The sequence below is a fragment of the Orcinus orca genome, chromosome 14 (genome assembly GCF_937001465.1).
Source record: "Orcinus orca chromosome 14, mOrcOrc1.1, whole genome shotgun sequence".
Taxonomy (NCBI): domain Eukaryota; kingdom Metazoa; phylum Chordata; class Mammalia; order Artiodactyla; family Delphinidae; genus Orcinus; species Orcinus orca.
This window is the reverse complement of record NC_064572.1, coordinates 74,892,007-74,906,210: the sequence shown is the minus strand read 5'-3', so window position 1 is coordinate 74,906,210 and position 14,204 is coordinate 74,892,007. Positions and strand designations below refer to the sequence as shown.

Below are 14,204 nucleotides of genomic sequence, written 5' to 3'. Positions count from 1 at the left end.
GCTGTACTCCCTCGTGAGAATTCATGGAAGAAGAAAAAAAAAATGCTTATTATTTTTAAGCTGTCCAAGTTACCAAAGTAATTTCCAGTCTTTCTGACTCTTAACATGTAGCAGGATGTAGGGGGAAGGGAGAATGGACTTAGTCAAAAACCCTAGACTGAACGCTAGCTCTGTAACTTAGAAGGCTTTTCTTAGTCCATAAATAGGCATAAGAGTAATAGGGTACCACCGAAGCATTGGGTGGATTAAACGGGAAGGTGCTTCACAAACGTTCAACTACAAAACAAATGCAAAAGATATTATTAACCATAAAAATAATGGATAAGAAATGTTTAAGCTCAATCATGAGAGGAAAAGTGAAATCTTTTGGTAGCCACTGAAGTCCTCAACCTTCCAATTCCAGTTCTTTTTTGATCCTTGCCAGTGGGCCTTAGCCCTAAGTGGAAGAAGCCACTTTTGAAGCTTCACGACAAAGACTTGTGCAGAGTGATCCAGGGTGTGCCAGCCATTGCCTGCTGATTTTGGAATTAAATATGAGGGCTATTTGCATTTCATCCACGTCTCTCCATCACTTCATCCACGTCTCTCGAACAGGAAGACGAGGATAAAAGGAGAATTGGAAATTGCTCAGTGACACTCTGGAGATACTGGAATAATGGATACCTGATGGGATTAAAGTACAGAGAGGCCATTTTATTAAACAAAAAAATCATTCACTTCACAGAGGTTAGAAAACACTTTGGGAATCTATTTGCTAAAGTGCTCTGAATTTGATTCTTCTTATTTAATTCCTTCTAATTCCTCTCGGATTAAAATTGTAATAAAAGGCAAAAACCACTTTGGATGACTGTTTGGCAGCACTCAATCTGAATGTAAACGTATGCAGTGACCTTGACATACATTGTCTACTTTTATGTACATGTACCACTGAAATGTGTATGTAATTCACCAAAAGACATGGGCAGGAAATTTCACAGCAACACAGTTCAAAACAGCCAACATTTAAAAACTACCAAGGGCTTCCCTGGTGGCGCAGTGGTTGAGAGTCCGCTTGCCGATGCAGGGGACGCGGGTTCGTGCCCCGGTCCGGGAAGATCCCACATGCCGCGGAGCGGCTGGGTCCGTGAGCCATGTGCCGCTGAGCCTGCGCGTCCCGCAAAAAAAAAAACAAAAAAAAACTACCAAAATGTCCATCAAGAGTGGAATGGATAAATAAGATGTAGTATAATTACACAAAGGAATACTATGGAATCATGAGACATGGTGAAGTACCAGTACACACAGAATCATGAATAATTCTCACGGTGTTGAGTAAGAGAGGCCAGACTTAGCTGCTTCCTGTTATGTAAACTTCAAAGACAGGTAAAAGTTAGAAGTCAGCATAGTGATTAGCAGTCAGTGACTGGAAGAGGACATGAAGGGGCTTCTGGGTACAGATAATGTTCTCTTACTCGGTTTGGGCGCTAGTTACAAGTTGTGTTGCATTTATGACAATTCATTGAACTAGAAATTTATGATTTGTGCATTTTTTCCAGTGTATGTTCTACTTCAGTAAAGAAGTTTACTTAAAAGAAAAAAAAAATAAGGTGTACCTCTTTCCTACTCCAAAGAAAGGAAAAAAAAAGTGCATTCAGGACTTCCTGCCTACCTGGTAAGGGAGAACATTGTGATATAATATGTAAAATGCATGGCATTTTTTGTAACAAAGAAAAGAAAGAAAGCCAAATTGTAGAACAGACTGTAACAACAATTACCTTGGTCAGGGAATACCAAGTCTAGCTAACAGCCAAGGAAATTCAACCCCAAATCCTTGGGTCCCTGGTTACCCTCTAAACTATGTTGTATTCCTTAATAACTTTTCGGAAGAGACTAATGAGATGATGTTATCCATGCTACTTAATCAGTTCCTGGTTTCAAGGAAGTACATTTAATATCTGTGAGACATGACATGACTTAACTGCATTTGAAAATTACAGGCAGGCTGGAGCTGCCAGGGCTGCTTTACAAGGATTTAGGATCACATTGTCCCAAACCACGAAGACCACCTACGTCAAGAAATAACATTTGGGAGAGTTGTTTTTAAAGGACTTGGTGTTATTTCTAGTGGTTTTGGTTTTTTGTTTTGTTTTTATAACATTTATCACACCGTTTGAATAGTTGGGGGTGGGAGGGATCGTGAAAGTAAAATTTTTGTTAAGGTCTTTAAAAATCATCTAGCCTTCCTTGAGCCTTAGCAAACTGTAAAATATGAAGACCTTAATTTGGTACAATAAACCTTTATTTGTATTCTTTAAAGAAAAAGGAAGTTGAAAGATGATACTGTAAAGTCATAGGAAATACGCCGTTTTAGGGCAGATCCCAGCAAGGGTCTCCCCTCGTGAATGGAGCTGCTGAGGGTAGGGAGGCTGGAGGACCTGGTGCTTCTGAGTACAGTCTGGAGTTGGACAGACTGGGGTTTAGACCACAGTTCCATTCCTTGCTAACTGAGTAACCTTGGGTGATTTCTTGATGTCCCTAAGCTTTAATTTCCTCATCTGTTAAATGGACATAATAACCCCATCACAGGGTTGTAGGGAGAGTCAGATAGAATATGGTTTCTGAGGTGCTTAGCGTTAGTATCTGGAAACAGGTAAATACTGAAATGACAGCTGGGGCTCTGAAGTTCATCCTTTAGTTCTCTTTTGGCCATAATTGTGCAGGAAATGGTTGCTCAGCCTCTAGAGATTTGGGGATAAGGGCTTCTGTTGGCCTATTAATTTACCTGACATTTCTAGAGAACTTGCTCTATGGAAAGCAAGAGAGATCCAAGAGCTATGATGACACATGTGTGGCCCGCGTCTTTAAAGGGATGTATAGTCTAACGTGAATGAGAGGGAGCAAGCTCACCTGCACTTACTGGTCCCAGGTACTTACTTTGGTATGAACTGAACTTGCCTTTGGTTACTTAATTTTCATAACAATCCTATGTGGCAGGGTTTCTTATGCCAGTTTTTACAGTTGAAGAAATAAGTCCAGAAAAGTGCCCAAGGCCACACCATTTGCAAGGTCAGAATGCAGACCCTGCGTTCTCTTGATTCCAAAGCCCATCTCTTTCTACTCCATGTTGGACAGTGGGATGGGGCAGACAGCCCAGCCATAATGTAACTGAAAGTGGGGTCCGGCTGCTCGCCTCTCAGAAGCCAATAAAGAGGCCAGGTTGGTGGAAAGGAAAGTTTGTTTTATTTTCGATGCTGGCAACCGGGGAGGGTGGATGCCTGTCCAAAGGCCAACTCTCTGTCAAGCTCTGACAGTCATCTTGAAATTGGTCATCGGTGGTCAACCAGCATCATCTTGATTGTTTCAGGTACAGTTAATCTTCAGTTTCAGGTTCCATTCGTTTCCGTTTCTTGGAGGCCAATTCTCGGAATTGTGGCAGCTTATGCCATGGCTACAGCCTGGTCATCATGTAGTTCACTTCTTCCACCTGGCGGGGGTTTCAGTATCTATAAGACAGCTTGCAGGATACGGCTCAGAATATTGTCTATAGCCCTTAAGGAGGACCTAAAGGTCCTTGACTATGTTTAATGACTAAACTATTATTATTTGGTCTCCTTTGACTGTTTTCCTTTGTTTCTGCATTTTCTCACTTCTCTGATTAAACTTATTCTTTGGCTAAAGTTTTTCCACGGACGAAAGGCGGGCTGAGGACATGGTGGGGCAAGGACCATATCGTCCTTCTCCATTTCAGTAACGTTCGAGGCAAAGTTAAATGTGTGGGACAGCCCAAGCCCAGAGCTGTGGGAGCACCAGAGAGGAGAGGTTAGTTTCAAATGCAGATATCCGTGCATTTCAGATTTATGTTTTGCCTTCAGTGTAGTTATTTGCTCTGCCTTGAAATTTGGCAAACTATTCAAAATACATGTTAACAAAACTTCTCAATCATTTTGGCCATCTTTTTATATCATACAGGATATTTCTATTTATTTTTCTAGTTGCCTAAGATTTCTGAAACAAGAGAAGTATTGTATCCATGATGTGGTGATATCAGTACAAGAGAATCGAACTTGTGTCCGAAGACCTGGGATGTTTCCTAGTTCTGACACTTAGCTGTGTGACCTTGGTTTTGGTGCAGCAAGTCATTTGGCCTCTGAGCCTCGGTTTGATCACCATAAAACATGAAGGATGATGTCACCTGCTTCAAAAGTTCAGAGAAAACTCCAATTAAATATTGTGCATGAAAGCACACAGCCAAAGAACCAGCCTGAGAGATTCCCAGTAGCGACACTAAGGTTAATGGCATAGCCTAGGTTTTCGTTTCAACGTTTCATGTGGTCCCCAGCAAGTTACTCAATCTCTCTGCAGCTCCATTTCTCATGTTGTACAAGAGAATAGTGATTCCTCTGAAGAAAGAGAAATACTGATTAGATTAGCAAATTAGGCAATTGTTTTCTAATCCCTTTGAAAATGTTCGAGTCTTTAGACAACTGCTAACAGTACAATATTGCACACATATATCTAGCTTTCTTTATATGCAAGTATATTTTGTTCTGCAAAAAAAAAAAAAAGTCTATATTTTTCAATAGCTTTCCAAAGGAATCTGGACCCCCCCCCCCCAAAAGGAATGAATGCATGCACGCCCTGATGTGTCCTTGTGAACAGTGCACAGGAAAGTTCCTCTTGTCTTCCGGTCAGGTCTTTCCCCCACTCCCTACTGTTTTCTTTCTTTCTTTCTTTCTTTTTTTTAATTGTCCTGTCTCTTTATTAAAGAATAGTTTATGTACCATAAAATACAGTTTATTTTTATTACATTTAAACAGCTGTGTAGCCATCACCACAATGCAGTTTTACAACTTTTCCATCACCTCATTTTGACTTTGCAGTCAACCCTGCGCCCAATCTTATTCCCATCCCCATTTCCAGCAGCCACCAATCTACTTTGTATCTCTTTCCGGTTGCCTTTTCTAGAAATTTCATAGCAATGGAATCAATGTGTAGTCTTTCGTGTCTGCTTCTTAACAGCATGTTGTTGAGGGTCGTCTGTGTTGGATGTATCAGCAGTTCCTTTCATTTAAAAGCAGTAACTTCGCAGTATTGCACGATTTGAACGCTTCACATTTTGTGTATCTGTTCACTAGTTGAGAGTCATTTGGATTATTTGCAGTTTGGGGCTATTTTTGGAGAACACTGCTGTGAACTTTTGCATATAAGTCTTTGCGTGGACAGAAGTCACCATTTCTTTGAGTTCGAAACCTAGGAGTGGAAGTGCTGGGTTGCATGGTATATTTATGTTCAACTTTTTGAGATACTGCTCAAGAGGTTTCCAAAGTAGCTGTACCACTCTCCTATTGCCATATAAACTTTAGGATTGGCTTGTCAACGTACAAATAATCTGACTGGGATTTTTGGTAAAGATTACACTGACGCTGCTGATCAATTTAAAGAGACCAGTTAGGTCTTTCAGGAATGCACACATCTACAGATAATGTTTATCTAGCACTGTTAAACTGCAAAGACTGCTTAAAAGTTTTTGCCCTTCACTCCTTGGAAGGAGATGAGATAGCAGTAACCATCTGCCAAAAGCCAGTACGCAGGTACACCGGGATGTTGCAGCCTTTTTTATTCTTTTATATTTTGAGCTGGTCAGAGGGAACCAGAGCGCTGGAATGCCATTGCGTATTTCTCTCGGTACCGTTTTGTGCATCTTCTCTGGGGAAGACCAGCCGCCGCCCCTCCCCCTGATGTTTGGAGCAAGGGCCGCAGTTGGGGCTCTATGGTCGGTGAGGTGGCAGGGCTGCAGCATGCTCTTCTCTGTGCAGACTGGCTGTGCAGACTTGTGGGGAGCCCTGTGGACTTTGTGCAAGCTGCCTGGGCAGACTGATTTATTCACCTTTGCCCAAGATCCAAACTTTGGGCCACGGCACACCCTCACAATCCTGCCTAAACAGGATGCTGCATCAGGAAAAAAAAAAAAGCATCCGGAACAGGGGAGTGGCAGCTTCAGGATCCAGTTGGTCCAGTTGCACTGGAAACCTCTCCCACTCCAAGGGAAAAAAACAACAAACGCAGAAAAGCCTGAGTCAGCCCTCGCATCGCATTTCTACAGGAGCAAAGTGGGAACTAGTGTGATTCTGCCTCTCCCTCCCCACCCAAGCACCTGCCACGGAAGCAACATCCTTGTTACTCCCTTTGGCTTCCTCATCTACTGTCAGGTTTCCCCAGTTCACAGTGATCTGCATGGACTTAGGTCAGTGCTTACAAAATAAAACAAAAGCAGCTTATTTCTGGGCCCCACCCCAGGGCCATTGAACCCATTTTTAAAAGGCTCTTGGGTGTTACTTATGTGCAGAAAAGTTAGAAAACCCCTGACCTAGACCAACACACTAACCTCCAAGTGTTTGCATGTCCTTAGTCTGAAAGCACCATCAACCAGACCCATGTTTGCGAGAGTCTCAGGGACAGAAATGTAATTTGTTTACTCCTTTGGGTATTCTGAGCACCGTCTCTGAATCAGGTTAGATTTTTAAAATGAGACTGCAGGGGCTTCCCTGGTGGCGCAGTGGTTGAGAGTCCGCCTGCCGATGCAGGGGACACGGGTTCGTGCCCCACTCTGGGAAGATCCCACGTGCTGTGGAGCGGCTGGGCCCGTGAGCCATGGCCGCTGAGCCTGCGAGTCTGGAGCCTGTGCTCCACAGCGGGAGAGGCCACAACAGTGAGAAGCCTGCGTACCGGAAAAAAAAAAAAAAAAAGGGACTGCAAACCTACACCTTGATAGTTTAACTTCCCCTGTGAGAATGATTTCATTCAACGACCTTTCAGTGCTACACCCTCAGTTTTTCTCAAGGGTCTGTGTAAGAAACAACTAGTTGGACGTTTCCAGCCATCATCGAAATCAGTGTGGACGTTGTTTTGCTGCTCCAGAACTGAGGTCCCCCTATGAGAATTCCTTTGGTGCTTTTTCGAGGCAGTTTACGCAAGAGGAGGCCTGGAGTCAGGCGACCTGGACTCACAGCCCAGCTCTGCTTTTTGGAAGCATTGGGAGCTTTGGAGAAATTGTTCACTGTGAGCTTTCATTTTTTGCTTGCAGAACAAGATTGTACAATAGCACCTACCTCACAGGGCTGTCTGAGGGCCGTCACCCAGAGCCCTTGGTCCCATGCCTGGAACAGAGCAAGACCCTACCGAACCTCAGCCTGCGGTGACTGTTACTAATTTAGAATCAGGAAACCTTGCCTCTCTAGTGACAATTGTATGTGACCATTTTTTTCCCACTGTGAGACTTTCGTGGCCCATTTTCCCTTTTGTCCTCATCTACTGAGAAGCTCGGATCCCAACAAACATGTTTGCCTGAGTGTGGAGCCTTTTGATTTTTTTTTTCCTCTAAGGTTTTTGTTCCATTGTTTTCAGGTCACAGCCCTGTCTGATAAGCATCTGGAAGTCCTTTTTGGAAGGAGGCGTGGCATAAGCTATAAATTGCTGAAGGCTGACCTCAACGGCCATGTTTCATATCTCCTGGGCAGTATCAGGAGTAAAGCACTCCAAGAGAAAAGGGGTAAAGAGAAACTGAAAAGGGCAGTTAGCCATTCCGGAGCTAAGCAGATTATCTGTCCAAGGACCGGGTCTATAATTACAGTTCTGTTTTCTACTCCCAGTGGCCTGTTACACTGGCACAGGGCTTAGGGCGTCAGAACTCCTCCTGGCTGTCAGACACTATGGAGTCTTTGGTTAAATTCCATTCCCTGCCATCAAGAATGTTCTTTCTCTACCTAGATTACTTTTCTGTTAACACTGCCTTGTGAGCTTGTAGAGGGACAGGATTTCACACAGAATCATAGAATTTTACAGCAGGATGGGACTTTTTACAGAGGAGGGTCCTGGGCCTTGGAGAGGGTAAGTAGTGACATAATTGAGGTCCCATGAGTAAGAAATAAAGAAATAATACCCCAGTCTCCTGATTCTGAATCTTGTAACCCTTTCCCTGCACCCCGTGTCCACAAGGAGTTCAGGGCTCCTTTCTCTTGCTTTATAGCAGGTGGTATTTCCCCAGATGGTGTTCTCGCCTGTATGATAAAGTTTATACTTCAAGTTAGAGATTAACTAAATAGGAATAATAACCACACAAGTGTGACTTAATCAGCACCATTAAAGGCAAGTGATTTTTAGCACTTTGAATGTGTATGCAGGTGCTTTTATAAAACCCAACTAAATAAACAAATCGTTTATGGTCCATAGAGTTTAATGCCAGCCAGAATGTGGACTTCTTAACGTGTGCATTTTGAATATGTGAAAATAAGTAAGGTGGTAATTTTTTAAACAGCAGGGTACAAAGATGGACGGAAAATGGTGATGACAGGGCTGTAGTGAGCCCCAGAGGTACATCTGGTCTCTCGGGCTGAGGCAGAGCTGGTGTTCCAGGGTGTGGGCCTGGGGACAGGTACCCGGTAACCACTGCTCATGAAGTCACCTGTCACAACAGAGCCCACAGTGCTTCAAAAGTTTGCACTCAGGGGACTTCCTTGGTGGCGCAGTAGATAAGAATCCGCCTGCCAGTGCAGGGGACAAGGGTTCGATCCCTGGTCTGGGAAGATCCCACATGCTGCAGAGCAACTAAGCCCATGCACCACAACTACTGAGCCTGCGCTCTAGAGCCCGCGAGCCACAACTACTGAAGTTAGTTGGCCTTGCGCCTAGAGCCCATGCTCTGCAACAAAGAGAAGCCACCACAATGAGAAGCCCGCGCACCGCAACAAAGATCAGCCAGCCCCCCGCTCACCGTAACTAGAGAAAGCGCACGTGCAGCAACAAAGACGCAAAGCAGCCAAAAATAAATAAAGTTAAATCTTTTTAAAAAAAAAATAAGTTTGCAATCAACAGCCTCCTCTCCACAGCGGATTTTGTGTTCCTCATCTGTTTGTAGATGGACGCTGCTTAGTCTCATTTTGCTCATGATCTGAAATACTTCTCCTTCTTCTAAAAATGACTCTAATTTAAATGCTTTGGATTCAGCTACATCCAATTTTTTTGGTTAGTTTGCATATAACCCCGTCTGTGTTCCGCTCTGATACCTTTCCTGGCCCTGTGCACAGGGCTTGTCTGTGAACCATCATGGGTGCCTGTGTTAAGAAGAAGTGAAACAGAGATGGGGTGGCTCACACATGCAAAGGAGGGGCTCCCCTATCCTGAGCACATGACCCTGTGCTCCCCGCCCCCCAGGCCTGCACTGCTGCACAAACAGAAAGACTTTTAAACGGCTGTGCCACTGCCCTTCGATTCTGGCTCACTGTATCTCTTGACACGTTCGGCATCATGGGATGAAGCAAGTGCACGGGTCAAGACCGATGCCCCTGGCGTTATGCTGGCGGAGTTTCTCAGCAGTGGTTTTGCTCGTGATTTACAGAGCAGAGCCCTGCCACAGGAGCGCTTGACAAATCTTCCGTCCATCTTGTATGACAGCTCATGTAACACAGTTACTCTCCTTTGCCTGTCCTTGGGAAAGGGCGGCAACATCCAGAGAGCCTTTTGTCAGCATCCCAAACCGCGCTAACAAGCCTTTCTGTGGATGGCCCTGGAACCATCTCTGTGCAAAGGATTATTAGGTTGTTATTCCTATTATTATTGTATGCAGTACATCACAACATTTTCAAAATGTCATTTGATCGTTCACCCTAGCATCACTGTGAGGTAGATACAGCAGCGGGGTACTGTATGGTTATTAGTTATGGTACTACTTAGGAACATGTGCTCCAGAGCCAGACTACCTGGGTTTGCAGCCTGGCCCTACCACTTTCTAGCTGTGTGACCAGGAACAAGTTTACTAAATCTCCCCAAGCCTCAGCTTCCTCATCTATAAAGTAGGGAATAATAACCTTAGGAGGTTATTGTTAAACAAATGACTGAATGTTTATGAAGTATGTAGAACAGTGACTGACACAGAATAATCATAAAAATGTTCACTTTTATTGTTAATGTCACCAACTTCATCATCTCTACTTTGCAATAGAGTCTCCAAGAGTTTGTGATTTGCCCAAGATCACGTTGGGTGTTATGACTCCAAGAGACAGTGGACTTTCTTCCTCTTAGTCTTTTATTTCCTTATTACACAGTAACATAAAAATGAATTCTTGTAAAAGATCAAAGCAATACAGAAACATGTAAAGGAAATTGTTAGGTTCCCACCCTGCTCCTTCCTCTTTCCCCACGAGGAACCATAGAAAACTAACTGGTGTGCATTCTCCCTACCTTCTCTCCGTGCAGGGCACACACATAAAATCAATATACATATATATATGTGTGTCCTCTCCGGCATAAATAATAGTAACAGTGCCTGACTTATAGGGCTGTATGTTGGGGGGCAGAGGGTGAGGGCAAGCAATATACTAGCCCTCTCATCAGCTCCATGAGTTACGTGCTATTATTCTACCCATTTTACAGCTGTGGAAGTGAAGATTAGGGAGATTGTCACCTTTACGGGACCACATGGTGCTGAAACTGGATTTGAATCCAGTCACACTTACCCCAGTATCTCCAGACTTTTGACCACTACTATATGTGGCCATATCACAGGCATTATTTTTCCACTTGATTTTTTTCTCTTAATAGTGTTTGTTTGAACTCTTCCCATATAAATACATATACGTTTAACTTCTTTCTTTTAATGGCTATGTGAGTCGATATTTTATTTCACTACTTTCTTATTTAGGTTGCTTCTGTTTCCTTGTTCTTTGCTGTTATAAGTAATTCAAAACTGAATATCCTTAATACATACACTTTTGGGCACATGTGTGAGAATTTCTGTAGAATGGCTTTTACAAGTGGTGGAATCGTTCATCAGGGAGTAGTATGTACGTATACATTAAATTTCAATAAGTATTGCTTTCCAAAAAGAATTTTGCTCACCAACAGTGTGAGAATGCCTGTTTCCTCACATTAGCCTTCTTCTTATCTTTGCCAATTTGTTGAATAAAAACACCCTTTTTCTAAATTGTGTTTCCCTGATTCCCGGTGGGGTTGAGCTAATTATTTGGGGGGTTATAGACCTTTCCTCTGGAAATTGCCTTTTGCCCACATTGCCATTTATTTTTCATTGTAGATGCTCTTTATAAGTTCTGGATAATAATCTTTTCTCTGAAATGCATGACAGATATTTTATCCCTGTCTGTAACTTTGTTTTATGTCTAGAGATTGTGTGTGCGTGTGTGCATGTGTGTATGTGTGCAGGCACACGTCCACAGTCAATATTTATCTTTATTGTTTCTAGGCTTTGCCTTGCTTAGGAAAGCCTTCCCAAGTTTGTTAAAACAGTGTCCTACATATTCTTCGGATATTTCTATGATTTTGTTTCAACTTTTAACTTCGTACCTCTCTAGAATTTGTTTTTGTGTAGGTTGTGAATTAGGACTCTAGATTTAACTTTCTCTAAGTGAAAAACTCATTGTTCTCACCGTTAATTGAATAACCCATTTCTTTCAACTCATTTGAAACACCACCTTTATCATAATTCTCTTGTATGTATGGCTGTGCACCTGGTTCCTCTCTTCTGTCCCACTGATTTATTTTCTATCCCTGTACCAATATTAGAACACTTTAATTATTTTAGCCTTAGAATAACTTTTTATTCGGGAAGGGAAAAACCCCCTTCACTGCCACTCTCTTTTCCAAAGCAGTTTTTATATTTTTGTGCATTTTTTCTTCCATGTGAACTTTTAAAATCAGCTTGTCCAGTTCTATAAAAGAAACTCCTGTGTGTATTTTGACTGAGAATATGTTGCATTAATAGGTTCATTTTGGATAATTTGGCATCTTTACTATATTTAGTTTTCCCATCCGCAAGTACCATATGTCTCTCTTTCTTTCATGCCCATCAGTTAAGATCCTTATGTAGATCTTTCATCGAAGGGTTTATTTGTTGCTATTACAAATAGGGACCTGTTTTTCCATCACCTGGACTTAATTTGTATTACTAGTGAACAGGAAAACTATTGGCTTTTATATATTAATTTTTTATCTAGCTACTTGACTGAACTCTTTTATTAGTGACCTTTATACTGATTTCTTTTCTTGATCTATCACATAGGCTAGGACTAAAGAAAAACGCTGGTGAAAGTGTACACCTCTGCCTTGTTCTTATCTTTAGAACGCTTCTAATACTGCACCACTAAATATGGTAGATACACTTTATCAGCTTGAAGAAATTTCTTTCTATTTCTAGCTTACTGAGGGCGTGTGCTTTTCACTGCAGACTACACCAGATTCCCGTCAAGGGGCCTTAATTCTGTCCCCTACATTTTCCTTGAGAATTCAGAGATTGTCCAAATGCCTGGGACCTCCCAGCACTGATATCCCAGCTGACCCAACACAGTTTACAACTGAGTAATATTTTCTCTTCCTCCTTTCACTCACATTGGACCCTGGATGGCCGAAGAGAAAGGGCTACTTTGTGTGAACATTTCCTATACTCCCCTCACATGCCCCCCCATCCCACCCCCTGCCGAAAAATTAAATAAATAATGCTGTGTGGATAAGAGCAAAATTCCACTTCTGGAATTTTCTGGCAGGCACCACTGAAAAGGTTTCATTCCTGGCTTCTACTTGTAAATAACTTTCCTTTTTTTTTTTCCACTGGGTTATCTTGGGTAGCTGACCACCATCTCACACTCTAGTAGCTAATTGGTTTCATAGTTTCTACAGGAGTGTGAGAAAGGAATCACTACCTGACCTCTGATTTCCTGTTGAGATTTCACACAGGCACAGGGTGAAGTCACTTCTAACTCTGGGCTCTCAGCAGTGCCTTGTGCGCAGTTAATGCAGAAGAAATGTTTTTATGGTCGATTGATGAAATGATTTAATTGCAGAGTACATATGATAAGTTTTGGGTGGCGAGACTTTTTGCTAAGATGTGGACGAAAGGATTTTGCTACGTTGGGCATATGCATTTGGAGCATGACTCTAAAGGGACTTGGCACCTGTCTACAGATTTGTCCCTGTGTCCAGTGACACTTTGCTTTGGGGAAGTCAACACCCACTGTGGTGGCATCTGTGATATTTAAGAATGTGAAATGCCCAGGAATAATGCAGAGCCGCCTCAGTAAAATGCCTTCTTCAGAAAACAATTAAAATGAGACTTTGGCAAAAGATTGTTATAAGCAGCAGAGAAGAGAGTTGGGGCTCCTTCCAAGATAAAAAGCAGCATATGATGTCTTTTACTATGGTTTTTCTCATCTTGATGTAAGCTGGGTAGATTATATTATTTTCAGACTGTTTAGCTAGGAGAGCAAGAACCTGCTAAATAGTATCCTTTCTTTTTATTGCTCTAGTACAAACCAACACTGGCCTCCAACATCAGTTTGGATGTTAATGTTTTTGAGGTGGGCTTGTTTGGGAGATGGCGTGGACTCATCTCAGGCACATGCTGTATAACTGGCAGCCGTCCAGGAGAGCCCAAGCTGAGAGACAACTGGATGCCAGAAACCCCAAGAGGCAAGGCAGCCTCACATAGCAGGCACAAGTAGCTGGTCTTTGAACCCCTCCCAGATCCAGTGGGATCAGCTCCAGCTTCTAGGGCTGTTGGTATAGGAAGTTTGGTCAATTGGACAGTTATTTTTCCTGCCTTAGCTTCTTCTCTTTTCCTCCAAATTCCCACATCCAGAAAAGAGGCTGTAATAGACTAAAGTAATAGACTAAAATATAGACTAAATATAGACTAAAATATTTCCTACCTCTCCTCTTGCAGGCAGGTGACAAACATTACCACCCTAGCTGTGCACGATGCAGCAGATGCAACCAGATGTTCACAGAAGGAGAGGAAATGTATCTTCAAGGTAAGGTGGACTCAAGAATCCAGTAAGTTCACCCCACCTGGGGAAAGAAAACCTTGCTGTGTTTGTTTTCAGAGAAGGAGGCATTTTTTTAGCTGCAGGGCTACGTGGATCCAGAATGAATGTAGCCAAATGTTACCTCATCTGTTAGTATTAATCAGCCAAGCAATTGACATCCTGGCAGTGAGCCCCTGAGACTGTTAACAGAGGAGTGTGTTGCTTCTGGGTGAATGAATTGGACTTGATGTTTGCTGCTAGGGAGGTTAGGCAAGAGTGAGAATCAGTGCCCCCTCCTCCCACCCAGTCCCCAGGGATATGCTTGGGAAACAAAAGATCAAAAGGGGGAAAGCATTTCTAGAAATGTTACACATTGGATGGCTACTTTGTCTTTTCTCACTTCACTGTCCTGGGGGA

General features: G+C 42.7%; 1 protein-coding gene across 11 annotated transcripts in view; it reads left to right on the top strand.

Annotated features, from left to right (window-relative positions):
- The window catches only part of ABLIM1 (actin binding LIM protein 1), a 315,505-nt gene that overhangs the window by 247,727 nt on the left and 53,574 nt on the right, over window positions 1-14,204 (top strand). For all 11 annotated transcript variants that reach the window (XM_033420977.2, XM_049697065.1, XM_033420975.2 and 8 more), the window contains one exon: window positions 13,706-13,793. In XM_033420977.2, the coding sequence (XP_033276868.1) occupies window positions 13,706-13,793 (88 nt within the window). The remainder of the gene's footprint in view (window positions 1-13,705; window positions 13,794-14,204) is intronic.